This window comes from Petromyzon marinus, chromosome 53 (assembly GCF_048934315.1).
Source record: "Petromyzon marinus isolate PM22_M1 ecotype Great Lakes invasive population chromosome 53, UKy_Petmar_22M1.pri1.0, whole genome shotgun sequence".
Classification (NCBI taxonomy): Eukaryota; Metazoa; Chordata; class Hyperoartia; order Petromyzontiformes; family Petromyzontidae; genus Petromyzon; species Petromyzon marinus.
The window spans coordinates 12,049,932-12,073,146 of NC_133719.1; the positions used below are offsets into that span (position 1 = coordinate 12,049,932).

Sequence of the window (23,215 nt, forward strand, 5' to 3'; positions counted from 1 at the left end):
TGTTTAGTTTAATAGTTTATAGTAATTGAGAGTGGAATGTAGGAAGAGTGTGAGAAGAGGGAGTCCCGGTTCGTATGTATCAAACCAACTAATATATTATCGCAAAGTTCCTGGGTGCCAGGCACAGTGGTGATGGAGTTGAACTGTATCCTAGCCGGAGCGTGGCGGTGGCCAACACGCAGTCTATTGGCCGTGGAACACGACGTGCGATCAACTGGGGCCCGGAGGTGCTGTGGTCACAGCTCGTTGTGATGCGGCTCCAGCAGGCCGCCCCGGTTAATAATGCGGTGTCTTTGTATTAGCTGTAAATGACGACGCGCCGTCGTCATTTAAAGATGCCGTGATGCTAAAAATCCTATGTCGATAAAGACCCCGTGACGCTCAAGATCCCGTGTCGCTAAGGTTCCTGTGACGCTCAAGATACCGTGACGATCATTCGAAGCGAGTGGGAACCTTGTGTGTGTGTGTGCCAAAAATTTTCAAATTAGAAAAATGTTACCGCAGATTACTCAAGCGGGATTCCACGGAGCAGCCACTACATCCAGCTGTGAAACACCGCGCCTTCATGGTAGCCCTGAGCCATAAGGATTGCACGAATACCAAATGTACTGGAAGTGCTATTGTTATTATCACCACTTATATTGTACGTGGCGTTGACGCTAATGCAAGCAACCACGCCGAAACAAATTAACGTGTGAAAAGAGTCAATTACTGCATCATCATGTGCTTCGTCGGCGCTTTAAATATTTGTTTAGCGGAATTACCGCCAGAGGTGTAAAAGGTTTGACTGTAGCGCTAATTTTATTTTTGTCTAGGGGAAGCGGGCGCCCATTTAGCGACGGTAAACGAGCGTGGCTGTGAGTCACACCGTACCCTAACAACAAGCAGCTCCCTGCGACAATAACAACGAATTGTAATCACGGGATAGAGGCGCGCTATGTAGCACAGGAGAAGAGCAGCAGCGGCGGCGGCGCTGTAACAGAGCGATGAAATCGGACAGCCGACTAAATGACCGATCGGAGATTTGCCCCCCCCATACATGGAAGAGGTGTCCTTGCCCACATGTATGGTATTGCGGATCATGAACCGAGGTCAATCCTATCGATTCCGCTCCATCGATCCGGCAGTCGCTCAGAGGGGCAGCCATCTTGAGAATGTCGATTCATTGGCAATCAATGCTTGGATGGAGTTAGTCATGTGACAGGCCAACCTTCCTTTGATTGGCCAATAACGGCAAGCATCGGTGATTCCATCGCGTCATTATAAATAATACATAATGTAGGGGGTAAAGCACGGTCCGCGATAACGCGTGAGATGCGTACGTAGGCCGAACAAAGACCGAGGAGCGTGGGTAGCATCTAGAAGCATCCAGCAGCATCCCACTGGCTCGTGCGATGCTACGCCGAGGCAGCCGTACGACCGCTGATTCCTACTCGCGCGACGTTGTTCCATTCGCTAGATCGCGTTATATCCAATTCGCGTTATAAAAAAAGTGTTTCCTCGTACATTCATCGCGTTGTATCCAATTCGCGTTATGGAAACAACACGTGGCGTTAGAGGAGAACGGGCTGCACACAACATAGCAGGCTCACGCCAAGTTGTGATGCCACTCCACAACACTCCACGTCACACTGCAAAGTCACACCGCAACACACCACCCCACCTTATACCGGAAAGATACCACGACACAATTTTTTTTTATTTTCCAGGTAAACCCCACTAAGCTATGTAGCTCTTTGTAGTCCGGTGAGTGGGCGAGCCACAAATTATAGCTCAACGAAGTGGCTTATCATCATGCGTTTCTAAATGCGGAGGGAAAAACCGGAGGATCCGGAGAAAAATCCACACGACCACGGGGATAGAGAGACATGGAAACTTCAAATATACCACAATATACCACGGCACATCACGCCAAATAGTAACGCACCATGACACGTGAAACCACAACGCTTCGTGCCACGTCACAACGCAACACGCGACAAACTACACCGCGCTCCAGCACAACATGCCATGCCACTCTGCGGCACCACACATTGCCACAACGCACCACACATTGCCACAACGCACCACACATTTCCACAACGCACCACACATTGCCACAACGCACCACACATTTCCACAACGCACCACACATTGCCACAACGCACCACACATTTCCACAACGCACCACACATTGCCACAACACACCACACATTTCCACAACACACCACACATTGCCACAACGCACCACACATTGCCACAACACACCACCATGTCACCGCGCCACCACATCATCATGCCACACCCGTGGCACCATGACACCACATGACCATGCCACCCCCGTGCCACCATGCCACACCATTCCACAGTGCCACACCATGCCATGGCATCCTCGTACCCTTGTGTCGGCCCCGTGCACCGCAAACCTTCGCATGCACCTGCTTGTGTACTTGTACACACAGCTGTAGTCACGCACGCACTCGCGTACACGCCGACACACCCACACACACACACTCGCGCGCAGTCACGCGTGCGTACACACTCTCGTACTCACGCACGCACGCACGCTCACGTACACGCTCACACACTCGTACACGTACGCACACGTGTACACACTCTTATACGCACGCACTCAATTGGTCGTTTTTTTTAACTTTCTTTATTGTGGCAAAACTCGTGTACAAGTATAGAAGGCAGGTAGGTCGTGGTGGGGCTATGTACCGTCCGCGGGTACCTTCATGGCATGCACCACCGCTTCGGGCTTCTGGCCCGGGTAAGAGGGCGGACTGGGCTGCCTGGCCGTGACGCTTCCTTCTCCACCGCCGCCGCCGCCGCCACCACCGCCGCACAGCGCCCACACGCCGCTCTGCAACGGCACGAGCAGCGGCAGCTGGGAGTGAGTGACACAGAGGGAGGAGACATCGAGAGTGCAGGCCGTGCATTTGTACCGGGCGCCTTGGGGCCTACGGTGGGGGCCGTGCCCGCTAGGTCGAGTGGTTGCTGGAGGGGGCGCCGTACCAATGGTTACAACTAAAATTATTTTTTTTATTTTCCCAGCTCAGGCCCACCGAGCTATGTACAGTGAGGGAAAAAAGTATTTGATCCCCTGCTGATTTTGTACGTTTGCCCACTGACAAAGAAATGATCAGTTTATAATTTTAATTTGTAGGTTTATTTGAACAGTGAGAGACAAAACAACAACAAAATCCAGAAAAACGCATGTCAAAAATGTTATAAATTGATTTGCATTTTAATGAGGGAAATAAGTATTTGACCCCCTCTCAATTAGAAAGATTTCTGGCTCCCAGGTGTCTTTTATACAGGTAACGAGCTGAGATTAGGAGCACACTCTTAAAAGGAGTGCTCCTAATCTCAGCTTGTTATCTGTATAAAAGACACCTGTCCACAGAAGCAATCAATCAATCAGATTCCAAACTCTCCACCATGGCCAAGACCAAAGAGCTCTCCAAGGATGTCAGGGACAAGATTGTAGACCTACACAAGGCTGGAATGGGCTACAAGACCATTGCCAAGCAGCTTGGTGAGAAGGTGACAACAGTTGGTGCGATTATTCGCAAATGGAAGAAACACAAAAGAACTGTCAATATCCCTCGGCCTGGGGTTCCATGCAAGATCTCACCTCGTGGAGTTGCAATGATCATGAGAACGGTGAGGAATCAGCCCAGAACTACACGGGAGGATCTTGTCAATAATCTCAAGGCAGCTGGGACCATAGTCACCAAGAAAACAATTGGTAACACACTACGCCGTGAAGGACTGAAATCCTGCAGCGCCCGCAAGGTCCCCCTGCTCAAGAAAGCACATATACATGCCCGTCTGAAGTTTGCCAATGAACATCTGAATGATTCAGAGGACAACTGGCTGAAAGTGTTGTGGTCAGATGAGACCAAAATGGAGCTCTTTGGCATCAACTCAACTCGCCGTGTTTGGAGGAGGAATGCTGCCTATGACCCCAAGAACACCATCCCCACCGTCAAACATGGAGGTGGAAACATTATGCTTTGGGGGTGTTTTTCTGCTAAGGGGACAGGACAACTTCACCGCATTAAAGGGACGATGGACGGGGCCATGTACCGTCAAATCTTGGGTGAGAACCTCCTTCCCTCAGCCAGGGCATTAAAAATGGGTCGTGGATGGGTATTCCAGCATGACAATGACCCAAAACACACGGCCAAGGCAACAAAGGAGTGGCTCAAGAAGAAGCACATTAAGGTCCTGGAGTGGCCTAGCCAGACTCCAGACCTTAATCCCATAGACAATCTGTGGAGGGAGCTGAAGGTTCGAGTTGCCAAACGTCAGCCTCGAAACCTTAATGACTTGGAGAAGATCTGCAAAGAGGAGTGGGACAAAATCCCTCCTGAGATGTGTGCAAACCTGGTGGCCAACTACAAGAGACGTCTGACCTCTGTGATTTCCAACAAGGGTTTTGCCACCAAGTACTAAGTCATGTTTTGCAGAGGGGTCAAATACTTATTTCCCTCATTAAAATGCAAATCAATTTATAACATTTTTGACATGCGTTTTTCTGGATTTTGTTGTTGTTATTCTGTCTCTCACTGTTCAAATAAACCTACCATTAAAATTATAGACTGATCATTTCTTCGTCAGTGGGCAAACGTACAAAATCAGCAGGGGATCAAATACTTTTTTCCCTCACTGTAACTCTTTATTCAGAAGTGACCTGGCTATCACAAATAATAGCTCAACGAGTGGCTCAGCATCACATGGAAATTTATAGCAGCATCCAAATACTCTACTGCAGGAATCCGATGAGCTGTAAAGCTCTTTTTTCCCAAACATGTCCAGTAGGAGCACGGGGTCAGAACATTCCAACAACAAACAGTACAAAAACAACGATAGGAGTGCAAAGTATAGGAAAGTTAAATAAACATTAAAAATATATAAATAATGGCAAACATTTTTTTTTTATTTTACCAGGTAAGGTCCACTGAGCGATGTATATCTCTTTTTCAAAAGCGACCTGGCCACAAGTGATAGCTCAACGAAGTGGCTGATCACGTGTAATTTTATAGCAGCCAAATACTCTAAACGCATGATGTTGATTCTAAATGTGGAGGGGAAAAATCGGAGGACGCTGAGGAAAATCCACGCATCCACGGGGAGAGAGAGACACGTAAACTCCAAATATACAGGCATCATCAGAGTCGGGATCGAACCCATTACATCTTGTGTACTAGGCGAGGTAGTTAACATCTCGCCCACCTGTCCCGGTGTGATCCGGTAAAGTATAGGAATTGGCGCCGGTGTTCTGCCCGTAGCAGAAGGAATTGATTTATGCCGAGATCTGCAAGTGGGTGTCGCTATGTTGAACTCCGTTGCGGTTTACTGCGCAGATTTGATAGCAGGCCCAGGGCTGACTGAGAAATACGTCCCGGGTTGCTCTGCGGAAAAAGGTGGCCGCTTTAGCTAAGGCAAGTAAAAAAAACGATGATGATGATGACACAACAAACTATTTAATGCCAGTGGCGGTTTTTCTCCAAAGTTTGCTACACTGCCCAACTTCGAGGGCTAGAGCAGAATGCATGATGGACAAAAGCAGATATCTTTACTCATTCTGTTTGGCGCTGAATAGTTGTTTAAAGTTAAACTAAACTAAAAAAACTATTAACTATTTTTATTTTACCAGGTAAGGTCCACTGAGCAATCACAAATGATAGCTCAACGAAGTGGCTTATCACGTGGAAATTTATAGCAGCAAAAAATGCACATTGATTCTAAATATGGAGGGAAAAACCGGAGGACCAGCAGAAAAAGGCACGTGGCCACGGGTAAAGAGAGAGACATGCAAACTCTAAATATACAGCAGCAGGCGTCAGAGTCGGGATCGAACGATCTCCTGTATGCCAGGCGAGGTAGTTAACATCTCCTAGCCACCATGGTTTAACACTGCCTGTGTCACGTCTCCTCCCTAGTTTATTGTATGCCCCCTCTGCCCCCCACCATGTAAGCCAGTCGCACCAAAGGCTCAGGTGCCAGGCTGCAACCAGGGCAGTGGGAATGGGCACAAGGCGGGATGGGGGTCTGTCATTCCTCACACCAGCGCCCATGGCAACCAAGCTACCCACACTACTACCCAACCGTGGTCTCACGGAGAGCCCCCGGTAAGTTTTACAGGGAGACCCAAAGACTCGAATAACAACACACGGACTAACATGGGACTGAGCGGCGTATAGCGATCGGGCATGAAGGCAGTGCAACTTTACAGGGCTTCACTGGGCTGGAGAGACCCGGTGCCACGGTGGCTAGATGTTAACTACCTCGCGTGGTTTACAGGAGGTCGTGGGTTTTATCCCGATCCTGCAGCCTGCTGTGTATTGGGAGTTTGCGTGTCTCTCTCTCTCATCATCATCACGGTGGCTAGGAGATGTTAACTACCTCGCCTGGTATACAGGAGGTCGTGCGTGTTCTCCCGGTGGTCGTGTGGACTTTTCTCCGGATCCTTCGGGTTTTCCCTCCACATTTAGAATCAACATTTAGAATCAACGTGCATTTCGAGTATTTTGCTGCTATAGATTTCCACATGGTGATAATCCACTTCGTTGAGCTATCATTTGTGTGGCCAGGTCGCTTCTGAAAAAGCGCTACACAGCTGGTACAATACTAAAAAGTAGTGAAATAGTCGTAGCAACATCACTCCCGTCACGCCCGCCGATACAATAAGTCGTCACGATTCGATGCAAGAATGCTTTATGTTGTCTTGTTCCTACTGTCTGTCTCGCTGGCACCGTCTCAGGTGAAAGGGTTTAGTGCTGTGCACTAACCTCCTGTGGCAGGGCAGCGTTCCTGACGGATGTGGCGCGTGCGTTGTTGAGTGCCAGTGCCTCGCTATCAACACAGCCCCCTCCCTGATTTGTTTTTATCTGCCCATGCATCCATCCATCGACCCTTCTGTCGTTCTGTCGTCCACAGAACCGGCACTGCTTTTACATTAACCCCAATCCTCCCTTGCATAATAAACACTCAACATTTCTAACGTTTAAGTATTCTTTTTACACATTCCATCGGCCACACGGCATTCTGGGACTGGTTGAGCTATCATTTGTGGCCAGGTCCCTTCTGAAAAAAACAGCTACAGCTCAGTGGGCCTTACCTGTAGTTGAGTAGTTTTAGTTATTGGTCAGTGCCAGTTAACCTTGTATGTTCTGTTCAGTTATGGGAGAAGGAAACCGGAGGACCGTGGAGGAAACCCCATGCACCTCAACAGTGGGGAGAACAAACAGACTCCACACACCTCCGATTAGCACGGTTGGCCAAGTACGCCGCGAAAGAAGTGCAATGTACATATACACACGTGCTGGAACAAGTGGATGTGTGGTGAATTCCTGTAGACTCCCTCACTGTACGATGGACCCCGCCCCACCTTCCCCCATCCCACCCTCCCTGGGCCGGAGGATGAAAGCAGGAATCTCTGGCACGCGTGAAGTCCACCTTGCAGGAGGACCGTGGGTGGCTCACACCGAGCGCCGATTAGACAGGGAGCTGGCTGCAGTGGCGTAGCAACTGAGTGCGTAGGCGGTGCGTCTACACCGTGGGGGGGGGGGGGGTCACAGACGAGAGTGGCACCGGGTGCCTGGCTCCGCTCACTGCTCCTCACTCGTCGAGGGTCGGCGGAGTCAGCGGCCCGCGTGGCTGCCAGCGGGTCGGGCGAGTGAACGCGTTAATCCAGGAAGTAAACAAATACACAGACGGCGCATTCAATCCCTACACTCCCCATTTGCACGTGCTCTCTCCGCTGCTACCCTGCCCGCATTTACTTGCTCTCTCCGCTGCTACCCTGCCCGCATTTACGTGCTTCCTCTGCTGCCAATTTCTATCCTTACTCAAATGTCTTGCATTATCTGTCTTTTTGTTTTATCCGGGCCACCGTTAACTCCCCCTAATTGCGGCAGATAATTGATATTTGACTGTACTGGCTTCGGGACAATTTAATTTCTATGTCCTGCCATGAGAATGTGGAATTTCCACCACTGGCTGCTCAGCATCCCAGTGGAGATGAGCAGGGAGATGCGTGGTTGTGATCTCGGGTTGCCGTGACACAGCGACACTCCTGAGATAAGTTGTACGATGCACAATCATGTCGTCGTCACGGCGATTAGCTTTCTTGTATCATTTTTATCAGCTATTTTTTTCCCTTATTAAATCATTGGTGTGCCACGGTGGTGAGATGTTAACTCCCACGCCTGGTGTGCAGGAGGTTGTGGGTTCGATCCTGACCCTAACGATTGTATATTTGGAGTTTGCGTGTCTCTCTTCCCGCGGTCACGTGGATTTTTCTCCGGCTCCTCCGGTTTTTCTCTCCACATTTAGAAACACGCCTTTAGAGTATTTGGCTGCTATACATTTCCACGTGATAAGCCACTTAGTTGAGCTATAATTTGTGATAGCCAGCTCGCTTCTGAAAACAGAGCTACATAAACACAGAGCTATTACCCGTTATGTTAATGCTCTATAAATGTTTTCTGGAGTAACTGACGTCATTGGCACTACACGGCGATGGCGGCTGCGTCGTGGTTTTGATACCGTATCGTATCATGGTGAAAAGTTCTAACGCGACAACCCCTACTTTAATCATTAATAACAAAGTCCATTTGGTATTCACCCAAGTTGAGTCATTTGCGGTGTAATTTTTCTAATTTGTAAAACTTGGAGCGTGATGCTGTGCGGCACGCGATGACTCGGCACCTGGCCTGCGACCAGTAGGGGATGATGATGACTACGGATGTATGTTGAACTTCTTTTCCAGCGTATCAACCCAAACGTGCTAATCGGAGGTGCGGGGGGGCGGGACAATAAACTAAACGCAAAAAGCAGTTTTAAAGAAATTCGTTCTCATTTTTAGATTAAATAATCTAGATTATTTAAAAGTGCACAGATCCAATGGCTTCCTAATATTGGAAGGAAGAGTGTTCCAGATGACTGCAGAAGGAAGAGTGTTCCAGATGACTGCAGATGGAAGAGTGTTCCAGATGACTGCAGAAGGAAGAGTGTTCCAGATGACTGCAGAAGGAAGAGTGTTCCAGATGACTGCAGTAGGAAGAGTGTTCCAGATGACTGCAGAAGGAAGAGTGTTCCAGATGATTGCAGATGGAAGAGTGTTCCAGATGATTGCAGAAGGAAGAGTGTTCCAGATGACTGCAGAAGGAAGAGTGTTCCAGATGACTGCAGATGGAAGAGTGTTCCAGATGACTGCAGAAGGAAGAGTGTTCCAGATGACTGCAGAAGGAAGAGTGTTCCAGATGACTGCAGTAGGAAGAGTGTTCCAGATGACTGCAGAAGGAAGAGTGTTCCAGATGACTGCAGATGGAAGAGTGTTCCAGATGACTGCAGAAGGAAGAGTGTTCCAGATGACTGCAGTAGGAAGAGTGTTCCAGATGATTACAGAAGGAAGAGTGTTCCAGATGACTGCAGAAGGAAGAGTGTTCCAGATGATTGCAGAAGGAAGAGTGTTCCAGATGATTGCAGATGGAAGAGTGTTCCAGATGACTGCAGAAGGAAGAGTGTTCCAGATGATTGCAGAAGGAAGAGTGTTCCAGATGACTGCAGATGGAAGAGTGTTCCAGATGACTGCAGATGGAAGAGTGTTCCAGATGACTGCAGAAGGAAGAGTGTTCCAGATGACTGCAGAAGGAAGAGTGTTCCAGATGACTGCAGATGGAAGAGTGTTCCAGATGACTGCAGAAGGAAGAGTGTTCCAGATGACTGGAGATGGAAGAGTGTTCCAGATGATTGCAGAAGGAAGAGTGTTCCAGATGACTGCAGAAGGAAGAGTGTTCCAGATGACTGCAGAAGGAAGAGTGTTCCAGATGACTGCAGATGGAAGAGTGTTCCAGATGACTGGAGATGGAAGAGTGTTCCAAATGACTGCAGAAGGAAGAGTGTTCCAGATGACTGCAGAAGGAAGAGTGTTCCAGATGACTGCAGAAGGAAGAGTGTTCCAGATGACTGCAGATGGAAGAGTGTTCCAGATGACTGCAGATGGAAGAGTGTTCCAGATGACTGCAGATGGAAGAGTGTTCCAGATGACTGGAGATGGAAGAGTGTTCCAGATGACTGCAGAAGCGCACCCGAAAGCGGCGCAAGACAAGCGCCTTGCGGGCGACTTCCGAATTTGGATAATTCTGGACCCGTGACACCGGCACGCGATGGGGCTGCCTCTCGCAAACGAAGCCACAGGGGGAACTTTAACGTCCGCTGTGAGGGGGGGTGGGTGGCGGTGCATAGTAATCTGTGGTTAAGCGACACAACCGCAGTAACAGCTTTCCGTCTGATTGCCACTCTCACGCGGATTCATATCACACACTGACTCGGGGGATGTTTTTGAAAAACCGTGACTTCCCTAAGGCGTTTCCAACCACACCTTCAGCTCGTAATGTTTGTTTTCGAAAAAATGTTCATGGTCTCGGTTTTTATTAAAAAGAAAAAAAAACAGAGTGCATGCTTTTTCAAAGGTTTTTTTTGCAGGAGAGCACCACGGTGGCGAGATGTTAACTACCTCGCCTAGCATACAGGAGGTCGTTGGTTTGAGTCCAACACTGACACCTGCTCTATATTTGGAGTTTGCGTGTCTCTCTCCCCGTGATCGTGTGGATCTTTCTCCGGGTCCTCCGGTTTTTCCCTCCACATTTAGAATTGACATCGTGCATTTAGAGTGTGTTGGCTGCTATAAATTTACACACGATGATAAGTTACTCTCATTTGTGATCGTCAGGTCGCTTCTGAAAAAGATCTACACAGCTCAGCGTGGGCCTTATCGGGTGAAATAAAATTGTTTTTTAGTTTTAGAGAAAAAAACCCAAGTAAAAACAAATCAGTTGATCGCTTTGCGTGAAGCAGAGTCGAGCGGAGAGAACCCCACACACACGAGGGGGTAGCGATCCTAGCACGCGTCACCCGGCGATGATCAGGGCCGAGAAAAAGCCTCAGGAGCTGACTGACGCCGACCGACGCCGTGGCCATCGCCCGCCTCTCTTTCGCCAGATGCCACAAAAGGTCACAGAGAGTGAAGATGTCCTTCAGGGAAAAAAAAAAAACTCTGATTGGAGGTGGCCCGGGGATGGCACGGAGGTCGGCGGGATGAGCTGGCACCGCTGAGACCCTGGGTTCGAATCCAGGCAACCCCCTGTGGTGAGATTCTCAAGGCTAATGAGTCAATGGTCTCAGCCTGGTCACGCCAATGACTGCACGGACAAAGCCATCGCGTTACGTTACACGAGGTAATCTGGCTGAGTGTCGGCGCTGAGAATAGTTTGTCATCGCCGTGCGAGGAGCCTCGCTCTCTGGGGGCAGGGCAGGCGGGAGAGAGAGTGCTGACCCCCCCCCCCACCCCCTGGCTGGCGTGTGGTTCAGAGGTCACTTGAAGAAGGGGCATCTCAAAGGTAGCTCTGTGATGTCCACTCCCGCAGGCCCGTTCGCTCCCGCGATCAGCTGCACTGCTCTGGGAGACTTACAAATGGATACCGATGCTGATAGCACTGTTACAACCATAAAAGAAAAACACAGGGACCTCTGTCGCGCTTTAGAACACACGGCCACGCGAACCGCCCCTGTGAGAAACACGCACAGCCTTTGACCAAATCTCATCGAAAGCCTCTGTCCTCATCACATCTCGGAAGCTGAGCACAGCTGAACCTGGACAGTGCTTGAACAGTGACCACCATGCACAGCAAGACAGGCGGACCGCGCACTGTGGGGAACAGAGAGGAGTGCAGCTATCTCTCACAACATCCTTCACCCCCCAAACCTTCACCAACCCCGCGGTGACCCGCGCAGTGAAGTATGGTCAAACACCGCTCACGGCCCATGTACGGCTTGGATAGGCCCTCATCCAGCAGCGGATAACAAGGGCCCATGTGTGTGCAGGCATTCCAGAGAGAGAGAGAGGGGGACAGACACCCAGGCACAGCGTATCCGGGCTGCAATGTACAGGGCGGTCCTGATGTCTTGTGGCACCCATTTAATTATCTAAAACTAAAATATTTCTATACCCAATGGAGTGTGTAATGTAATGTAAGTGATATAACTTGATTAAATATCATCATTATTGTTAAATCTTTCACAAAACTCTTTTCGAACATCTTCAACAGTAGAAATGAATAAGCAAAGGAGAAAAAAATGTTTGGGGTCCATTAATTGGGGCACCATATGACATCTGGACCACCACCCTGTACAACTTCGACGCAATGGCTCGCCGCGGGGGTGAAGGGGATTGGGGGGCCTCCATCGGTGACTTTGCCAGCACGAATAAAAACGAAACTCGGCTGCAGCGTGTACGGAAACCGGTGACTAGAGCCAGGCGAGTAACGCAATTAGTCCGCCCACCCGCACGCGATCTGACTTTGCCATCAGAGACTCGCTCTGAACATCATCGGGGCAGGCAGGTGTGCGTATAATTGCGTGGTTCTGTCTGAAAGCACCCTCGGCGCATCTGCATGCGTGTCTGTATGTTGAACTTATTTCGCACCGCACGTAGGCAAGCGTGCTCATCGGAGGTGCGGGGGAAGGATGGCAATCTCTCCTCCTGCCCTGCTCTCTTCTCTTGGCTATGGGAGGAGGAAACTGAGAAACTCGGAGGATGTCCAATGCAGAACATGGGGAGAACGCACAGAGAGGTCACAGTCAGAATATTCAGATTGGAGGAATCTGATGAGCTATGAAGCTCTTTTTCACAGGTGCCAAGTCGGGGCACAGGATGAGAACGTTCCAACAACAAACAGTACAAAAACATGTTAGGAGTGCAAAGTATAGGAAAGGTAAATCACTTAAAAATATACGAATAAAATTGAACTATTTTTTATTCTACCAGGTAAGCCCCACTGAGCTATGTAGCTCTTTTTCAAAGTCTACCTGTCCAGAGTTGGGAACAGAACCCGGGCGCTTCTTGTGGCACAGTCGTTACTCGCCGTGCCGCCACCCTGCCGCCCCAACGTGAACTAAAACCGGGAAAAACACTTTTATAAACAAATCACAGCAACCGGGCGTGAGTCTGCCCGTAAGTGGGGGGCGACGTTGCGATGTATAATCTTAACCGAGTGACTTGCGGCATCATTGCCCTCCTCTTTTCGAATGACGTCATGGCCTCGTTAACGTCCACTGGCGAGCGGATGTCGCATGGCAGTCAATCATGACCCTGACGGAGCGTGCTGCTGCTGCTGTATATTTGGAGTTTGCGTGTCTCTCTCGCTCTCTCCCCGTGGTCGCGCTTAGAATAATTGGCTGCTGCTGTACATGTCCACGTGACAAGCCACTTCGTTGTGCTGTCATTTGTGGCCAGGTGACTTCTGCAAAAAGAGCCACGTAGCTCGGTGGGCCGAACCTGTAAAATAACCGTCGTCTTTTTACGGTTCATACACACCACAGTGCTGAAAACTAATTTCTTTAAAACTGCTTTTTGTCTTTCAATTGTTGTCCTTCACCCCACACCTCCGATTAGCGCCGTTGGATACGTACGGTGCGAAAGAAGTTCAACGTACATACAGTACATAACAACCAGGGTGGCCCGCCCGACTCGAACCGCGAACCTCTGTTACAAGCGGCGAGTGCTGCTCTACTTTGTCACCCTCGGCGTAAAAAGCCAAGCATCGCACACAACGGGGAGCTGGGATAGTGAGCGTGGCGGCGACAACGAGCGTGGCTGTGCCGACGAGGGTGGCGGCTCCGACGAGCGTGGCGGCGCCGACGAGCGTGGCTGTGCCGACGAGCGTGGCTGTGCCGACGAGCGTGGCGGCTCATCCGCTGTCATTTCTACATTGGGGAGATTTTGGCACGGAAATAGGTGGGGTGGGGGAGGCCCTCATCCAGCAGTGGACTGGCTAGGGCTGTGTACGTGATGACGAACCGTCGCGTCGACCCGCCCCGAACGCACAACATGCGCTGGCTGTGCCGTGAGAGCGAGGATCGATTTCGATCGGGCGAGCGGATGGATCTTAGCGAGCTCATGAAGCCGTCTTCATCGGTGCTTAACGACGAGCTCGTTAATCCCGGGGATGGGTGGGGGGTAGCGGAGAGGTGGGGGGTAGGGCAGACACTTGGGGGCGGCGCTTCTCTCTTTGACCCCGGGTCGGTCACGGCAATTTCGCTGTTATCCATCTTCACAACTCGCCCTTCTTTTTCACCTCTTTGCAGCATTCCCGCCCCTTCCTCACTCTCCCAACCACCTCCACCATAGAAAAATATCCCCCGTATAGCCTTAGTAGACTGTTGGGGAAAGTGCTGTAATCGAGCAGCACCTATGAAGGTCGGCATGGCACACAAGGGGGTGGAGTGGCCAGCACCACGCCCGGCCGCCTTTGTCTCCTTAAGTGGCGATGTTTACACACCGCACCAGGTACTCATTTGAGGCTGCGTTGACCTATGGGAGGCCCGTGACCGGTTCAGATAATCGTCACTGCTGTTAGCCACACCACCACCAGGACCACAACCATCACCACCGTCGCCCACTGCCAACGACAATCGATTATGGCCGCTTACCTTGGCAGTCATAAACCCACGGCAATCACCGGTGTTGGCACAACTGACCTGACCGGCCGGTAACACACACGGACAGCCGTTCACGCGCGGACAGCCGTTCACAATTAAGTGGATCTGACACGAGCGGCTTGTGATGCAGGCTGGGCTCCTAGCAAAGCTCACGGGGCGGCGAGTGCGGTGGTGCAGAATCTCCACATTGTGTCCGTGTGTCTGTGTTTTTGTTGTCTGTGTATCTGTGTTTCTGTGTGTGTATGAGAGCTTACAGGCTGGCCGAGTTCGCGGTGCTGTGTGGGAGGTGAAGGCCGCGGCGAGTCCAGCGGCCTCGGGCCTCCCGGCCCCTTCTTGTCGAGCCGCGCGGCCTCCAGCGCCGACGGCCTCTGTGGGAGAGCGGTGGGGGGTGACGACACCGCGGGGTCATGAGAGCCGACTGCAACACGGTAACTACAACAACGCCATGAGGCTGGTGACACAACCACAACACGACACTGGTGACACAACCACAACCACACCACCGGTGACACAACCACAACACGACACTGGTGACACAACCACAACCACACCACCGGTGACACAACCACAACCACACCACTGGTGACACAACCACAACCACAACACAACACTGGTGACACAACCACAACACGACACTGGTGACACAACCACAACACAACACGACACTGGTGACACAACCACAACCACGACACTGGTGACACAACCACAACCACACCACGACACTGATGACACAACCGCACCACGACACTGGTGACACAACCACAACACAACACGACACTGGTGACACAACCACACCACGACACTGGTGACACAACCACAACACAACACGACACTGGTGACACAACCACACCACGATACTGGTGACACAACCACAACCACACCACTGGTGACACAACCACAACACGACACTGGTGACACAACCACAACACGACACTGGTGACACAACCACAACACTGGTGACACAACCACAACACGACACTGGTGACACAACCACAACACAACACTGGTGACACAACCACACCACGACACTGGTGACACAACCACAACCACACCACTGGTGACACAACCACAACACGACACTGGTGACACAACCACAACACGACACTGGTGACACAACCACAACACGACACTGGTGACACAACCACAACCACACCACCGGTGACACAACCACACCACCGGTGACACAACCACACCACGACACTGGTGACACAACCACAACCACACCACTGGTGACACAACCACAACACGACACTGGTGACACAACCACAACCACAACACGACACTGGTGACACAACCACAACCACGACACTGGTGACACAACCACAACACGACACTGGTGACACAACCACAACCACAACATGACACTGGTGACACAACCGCACCACGACACTGGTGACACAACCACAACCACACCACTGGTGACACAACCACAACACGACACTGGTGACACAACCACAACACAACACGACACTGGTGACACAACCACAACCACGACACTGGTGACACAACCACAACCACAACACAACACTGGTGACACAACACAACACTGGTGACACAACCACAACCACAACACTGGTGACACAACCACACCACAACACGACACTGGTGACACAACCACAACACGACACTGGTGACACAACCACAACACGACACTAGTGACACAACCACAACCACAACATGACACTGGTGACACAACCACAACACAACACGACACTGGTGACACAACCACAACACGACACTGGTGACACAACCACAACCACAACACGACACTGGTGACACAACCACAACACGACACTGGTGACACAACCACAACACTGGTGACACAACCACAACACGACACTGGTGACACAACCACACCACAACACAACACTGGTGACACAACCACAACACTGGTGACACAACCACACCACGACACTGGTGACACAACCACAACACGACACTGGTGACACAACCACACCACAACACAACACTGGTGACACAACCACAACCACAACACTGGTGACACAACCACAACACGACACTGGTGACACAACCACAACCACAACACTGGTGACACAACCACAACACGACACTGGTGACACAACCACACCACAACACAACACTGGTGACACAACCACAACACTGGTGACACAACCACACCACGACACTGGTGACACAACCACAACACGACACTGGTGACACAACCACACCACAACACAACACTGGTGACACAACCACAACCACAACACTGGTGACACAACCACACCACGACACTGGTGACACAACCACAACACGACACTGGTGACACAACCACACCACAACACAACACTGGTGACACAACCACAACACGACACTGGTGACACAACCACAACACGACACTGGTGACACAACCACAACCACAACACGACACTGGTGACACAACCACAACACGACACTGGTGACACAACCACACCACAACACTGGTGATATGACCACAACGACGCAACGACTCGTCGACTCTGGCAATACAAAGTTAGTTTTATTTCGTTTAAACAATTTTGGAAGGAAGTAAAGATGAATGTATCCAGCCAACATATACTGTATATATACAGTATATATACTGTATATATACAGTGACCTGTATACTCGTGTACACTTTGTTTACTTGCAAATTAGACCCTAACCTGGTTAAACTAAAGAAACTAACCTGGTTAAACTAAACAAACTAACCTGGTTAAACTAATACTAACCTGGTTAAACTAAACATACTAACCTGGCTAAACAAAATAAACTAACCTGGTTAAACTAAAACTAACCTGGTTAAACTAAACAAACTAACCTGGTTAAACTAATACTAACCTGGTTAAACTACAACTAACCTGGTTAAACTAAACAAACTAACCTGGTTAAACTAATACTAACCTAGTTAAACTACAACTAACCTGGTCAAACTAAACACACTAACCTGGTTAAACTAAACAAACTAACCTGGTTAAACTAAACAAACTAACCTGGTTAAACTAAACAAACTAACCTGGTTAACCTAGACAAACTAACCTGGTTAAACTAAACAAACTAACCTGGTTAAACTAAAACTAACCTGGTTAAACTAAACAAACTAACCTGGTTAAACTAAACAAACTATCCTGGTTAAACTAAACAAACTAACCTGGTTAAACTAATACTAACCTGGTTAAACTAAAACTAACCTGGTTAAACTAAACAAACTATCCTGACTAAACTAAAACTTACCTGGTTAAACTACACAAACTAACCTGGTTAAACTAAACAAACTAACCTGGTTAAACTAAAACTATCCTGGTTAAACTACACAAACTATCCTGGTTAAACTAAACAAACTAACCTGGTTAAACTAAACAAACTAACCTGGTTAAACTAAACAAACTAACCTGGTTAAACTAAACAAACTAACCTGGTTAAACTAAACAAACTATCCTGGTTAAACTAAACAAACTAACCTGGTTTAACATGTAGGCTTTCGCGACCAATATTATGACCCATAGTCAGTACAATTAGCTCTGCCACATATCAATTAGCAAAATATATAACCAAACAAATACAGCCCTACATCAGTAGGACATCTTCATTCATAAAAAATTCAGAACATCTTGTGAATGTGATTAAAGATATTAAACTTATTCCTGATGATATTCTGGTAAGTTTTGATGTGATTTCTCTATTCACTAAGGTTCCAGTGGACGAATCGCTTAACTTACTTGATACACTAGTAAAGAATACCGGTTTACCAAAAGATATTCCGAAACTTGCTGGCCATTGTTTAAATAACACTTACTTCTTATGGAGAGGGGATTTCTGTAAACAAAAGGAAGGAGCAGCAATGGGTTCTCCTTTATCTCCTGCTATAGCAAATTTGTACATGGAAAACTTTGAAATAAGAGCACTTGCCTCGAGCACATTAAAACCATCCTTTTGGTTTAGATATGTGGATGACACTTTGGTTGTCTGGCCACATGGTAAAGATACACTTAATGATTTTCTAAATCATCTCAATGCACAAAACCCGGCCATCCAGTTCACCATGGAAATGGAGGTGAATAACACACTCCCATTCCTAGATATTTTGCTTGAACATGGCCTAAACGGTAAAATAACACACAGCGTTTACAGAAAGCAAACGCACACTGATGCCTATCTGAATGCAGAATCACATCATCATCCAGCTCAGAAATCCTCTCTTATCAAGACGCTCATACATCGGGCTAAAACAATGTCAGATGGTGAGAGTCTAGTGAGAGAGATTAAACACGTTAAAGACGCACTACGACAGAATGGCTACAATAATGCTCAAATTAACAGAGAACTGAATGCCAAATCACGATCGCAAAGCAATACTGCTGAAAGCAACCAGATTGTTAAAACAATAAAAAATCCGATTTAAAGCTTTCATAACTGCAAGGATTCATCTTCTTTGGTTCTTTCGGTAAAGTCACGTAGAATGAGAATAAAATAATAAATTGATAAAATAAAATAACAATAATATTCTCACGACGTTTCGGCCACAACACAAGCGGCCTTCATCAGGTGAAGGGACAAGACTGTCTGGTAGGACAGCGCTGGAGTGGCCGAAACGTCGTGAGAATATTATTGTGTTATTTAATTTTTATCAATTTATTATTTTATTCTCATTCTACGTGACTTTACCGAAAGAACCAAAGAGAAAATAAAAATTCCATATATCTCAGGAGTAATTGACAAATTAGCCCGTGTTTTGCAAAAGCTAAATATAACAGTAGGATTAAAAAACTAGTATCTTGCACTAAAGACGCATTACCTAAATTATCAACAGAAGGTGTATATCGGATTAATTGTTTATGTGGCAGCTGCTACATTGGACAGACGGGACGTAACATCAGCGTAAGACTAAAAGAACATCAGAGAAATATTAAATTATCTCAAACACAACTGTCGGCAGTGGCAGAACATGCTTGTCAACAAGGACACTCAATTGATTTTGACAATGTTGCAGTGGTGTGTAAAACTAATTATTACTGGCAAAGACTAATTAGAGAATCCATTGGAATTGAGAGGAACAAGAATAACTTTAATCGCTCTGACAGCTACAGGCTTAGTGCGGCCTGGAAGCGTATTATTAAATAATACACATTACATTTTGATTTAAAGAATTACTAATCTACAACTCATTACTAATCATAACCAATGACTGATTACTAATCGATTATATAATTACAATCCCCCCCCCCGCCTCTAATCACTGCACCTGATATGAGTTAAGTGATGACGTCACCCTGCTGCTCTATATAAAACCGGGAGCAAGCGAGGGCTTTACCATTCTGGCGAATTGCCCGATGATGCTGGATGTATTTACCAGCGAAACGTCGTACTCAAACTGTAAATGTGGATTCACTCTTCAACACACCGGTGGGCTAAAGTAGTGAATTATTTGTCTTTTTGTCAACGTGACACTTTTTTTTTGCTGATTGGCCGTGTCGGGTGGTGGAGGGTTACGACACATGTATAAATAAACACGATCTAACCCAAAAACCTTTATTATGAACAAACTAACCTGGTAAAACTAAACACACTAACCTGGTTAAACTAAACAAACTAACCTGGTTAAACTAAACACACTAACCTGGTTAAACTAAACAAACTAACCTGGTTAAACTAAAACTAACCTGGTTAAACTAAAACTAACCTGGCTAAACTAAACAAACTAACCTGGTTAAACTAATACTAACCTGGTTAAACTACAACTAACCTGGTTAAACTAAACAAACTAACCTGGTTAAACTAATACTAACCTGGTTAAACTAAAACTAACCTGGTTAAACTAAACAAACTAACCTGGTTAAACTACACAAACTAACCTGGTTAAACTAAACAAACTAACCTGGTTAAACTAAACAAACTAACCTGGTTAAACTAAACAAACTAACCTGGTTAAACTACACAAACTAACCTGGTTAAACTAAACACACTAACCTGGTTAAACTAAACTAAAACTAACCTGGTTAAACTAAACAAACTAACCTGGTTAAACTAAACAAACTAACCTGGTTAAACTAAACAAACTAACCTGGTTAAACTAAACAAACTAACCTGGTTAAACTACACAAACTAACCTGGTTAAACTAAACAAACTAACCTGGTTAAACTACACAAACTAACCTCAAACGCATGTATTGATTTTCTAAAAGCACTCTCAAGTCTAAACTGATAAACTAAACCTTTTTGTATTTTACCAGGCTATCACAAATGATAGCTCAGCGAAGTGGCTTATCATGTGGAAATTTACAGCAGCCAAATAACCTAAACGCGTGTTTCTACATGTGGAGGGAAACACCGGAGGAACGGGACAAGAATCCACACAAAACATCGGGGGGGGGGGGGGGGGGGGAGACACGCAAACTCCAAACCATCTCCTGTATACCAAGCGAGGTAGGCAACATCTTGCCACCACGGTGCCCCAAGTCGAATAAACGTCACGTGTATATCAATGGGACAGTGCGGTGGAAACCCAGCGATTTAAACTGATCCAAGCATCTTTTTCCCCTGGCGGGATTATATTGTATTACCGTGTGTTACAAAGACAACAGTGACTCCTTGTTTCCACTGCCCATGAGTGCAGGCTCACGGTGACCATATTAAATTATTCAAGAGCCCCGCTGGTGGTGAAAATCAAACTCTACATCGAGGCAAACTCTCAGCGGCAGGCAGGGCGAGTGGGGGAAGTGCTGCCCCCCAGTGCGTGGAATGGAGGCCCGCTTGACGAGGGGATCTCAGAGGTAGCTCTGCGATATCCGCTTCCGCGGGCCGTTCTCCAACACAGCAGGGGTCACGCTGCTGCTGTTGCTCTATGAGAGATCCGAAATTATTCTTCGTCTGGTGAAGACGCGACGCAACAAAATATATTTTTTCACGAGACACCAATTGATTCCAAGCGATTAACCATTTCGTCGTTAACAGTAATAAGCGGCCTTGGCATCTCAACCAAAGCCGGTTGTTTAACTTTTCATGAGCCGCATGTGAAAAATTGCGAAGGACTTGCGTGAATTATTCATGCTGCGCGTTATTAGAGGGATTAATGTGGGCGATCGTGTTAAAAGCACTGAAGTCTCCGGTGATTAAATCCGTGAATTAATCTTTCATCCGTCGCAGACAAACCCGCAGAGAGGAACCCCGCGTGGCGCGGCGCGTCAACACAAAACAACGCGGCCCTTTCATCTCACGCCGTCAGCGAGCCGGCCCGCTAATGAGCCGCCCCGTTAACGAGCCGCTCAACTAACTAGGCAGCCCGCTGACGAACTGGCCCACGAAAAAGCCAGCCCGCTAATGAGCCGGTTGACCAACGAACCGGCCAACTAACTAGCCGGCCAATTAACGAACCGGCCGGCCAATTAACGAACCGGCCGGCTAATGAGCTGGCCGTCTAACAAGCCAGCCGACTACCTAACTTGCCAACGAACTAGCCGGCTGGCTAATGAGCCGTCTGACTAACGAACCGGCCGACTAACAAGCCGGCCAATTAACTAGCTGGCCAACTAAAGATCTGGGGAGGACTCAGTGGTAGAGGTGGCGGTAGGGATGGGAGGAAACCTAGTACCGGAGGAGGGGAGGAGAGGGAAGCGCCCGCGTCTGGCATGGAATTGGAAAAGGCGGCAGCCGGCGATGGTCCCCGCTGAGACAACGCCGCGGATCTCACCGGCGGCACCCTTTGTCTACCGCCGAGGCGACGCTTTTGTTTCTGCTTCTATCCCGAGAAACGTCTTTCTCTCTGTTCGCGCTCACTTCACCCACTCCCACGCTCCAGCCTTCCGTCGGCTCGTTGCATTGTGGATGTTTGTTTTGCGAATGCCTTAGTGTGTGTGTGTGTATTTATATTTTGCGGGTTTTTATTTTCTTAATTAGCGCCGCCTACGCATGGCTGGTCTTTCCTTTGCAAATAATCATCGGCCAGAGGTAGTGTTCGATGCAGGAAACTAGAGTTGGAGCTTAAATGTCCCTGAAGTGCCTTTGTAGAGTGGCATGTGTGGACAGCAGTCTAGACGTAGTAATAATAATAATGACGATTTTGTAGTTTCTTTTTTTGTGCCGTTCTTATAAAGCATTCGCTTCCCCCGCACCTCCGATTAGCATGGTTGGCTCGGTACGGTGAGAAAGAAGTTCAACACACATGCACACAAAGGCCAAAGCGTGACGTTTCACAGACGACAGCCTGCAGTAGTATCACCGTACGGGACGTTGTAGCTGCTGCTGCTGCTGCTGCGATCCCCATTGAGACACTCGCGGTGTAATTTTAAAATCTCTCAAAATCCGTTCTTTTCCATGGGGAATCTTCTTTGACGCGTCGTTTGACGGTTCAAAGCGGCCGCAGCATTGACCAGGGCGGTCTGCCGGATTTGAAAGCCATGAACAGCCGCCACGGCTGGCAGTCGGGCTCCCGCTGGGCCCTGCCGCGGGCCGGATACCAATCCCACGATGCGCTGCCAACGACGGGATTGTGGGGGACACGCCGACAGACCATCGTAACATGGAAGAGATGTGGTCACAAAGACAGATACGTGAAAACGCGCGCAAAAAAGATGTCTAGACACTCGTGCAGATGTGAAGGAATGCATTAATAAAGATGCAAAGCTATGTCTGAATACACAAATATTTATACTAAAAAATGTTTAGACCTAATGATAACCAAGCAGACAAACGGATACATAGTCACACCATAACTAGGTATATACATTGTATCTACACACATGTCTAG

The 23,215-nt window shown here is 48.2% G+C and overlaps 1 protein-coding gene across 3 annotated transcripts in view; it reads right to left on the reverse strand.

Annotated features, from left to right (window-relative positions):
• LOC116953978 (coiled-coil domain-containing protein 85C-like) overlaps window positions 1-23,215 on the reverse strand; it is a 94,322-nt gene that overhangs the window by 11,050 nt on the left and 60,057 nt on the right. The window contains exons 3-4 of one of the 3 annotated variants that reach the window (XM_032974327.2): window positions 14,751-14,864; window positions 2,714-2,845 (exon numbers count right to left, since the gene is read on the reverse strand). In XM_032974327.2, coding sequence (XP_032830218.1) covers window positions 2,714-2,845; window positions 14,751-14,864 — 246 coding nt within the window. Of the gene's footprint in view, window positions 1-2,700; window positions 2,846-14,750; window positions 14,865-23,215 lie in introns of all 3 variants that reach the window. The other 2 variants (XM_032974328.2, XM_032974330.2) reach the window with 2 other exon arrangements.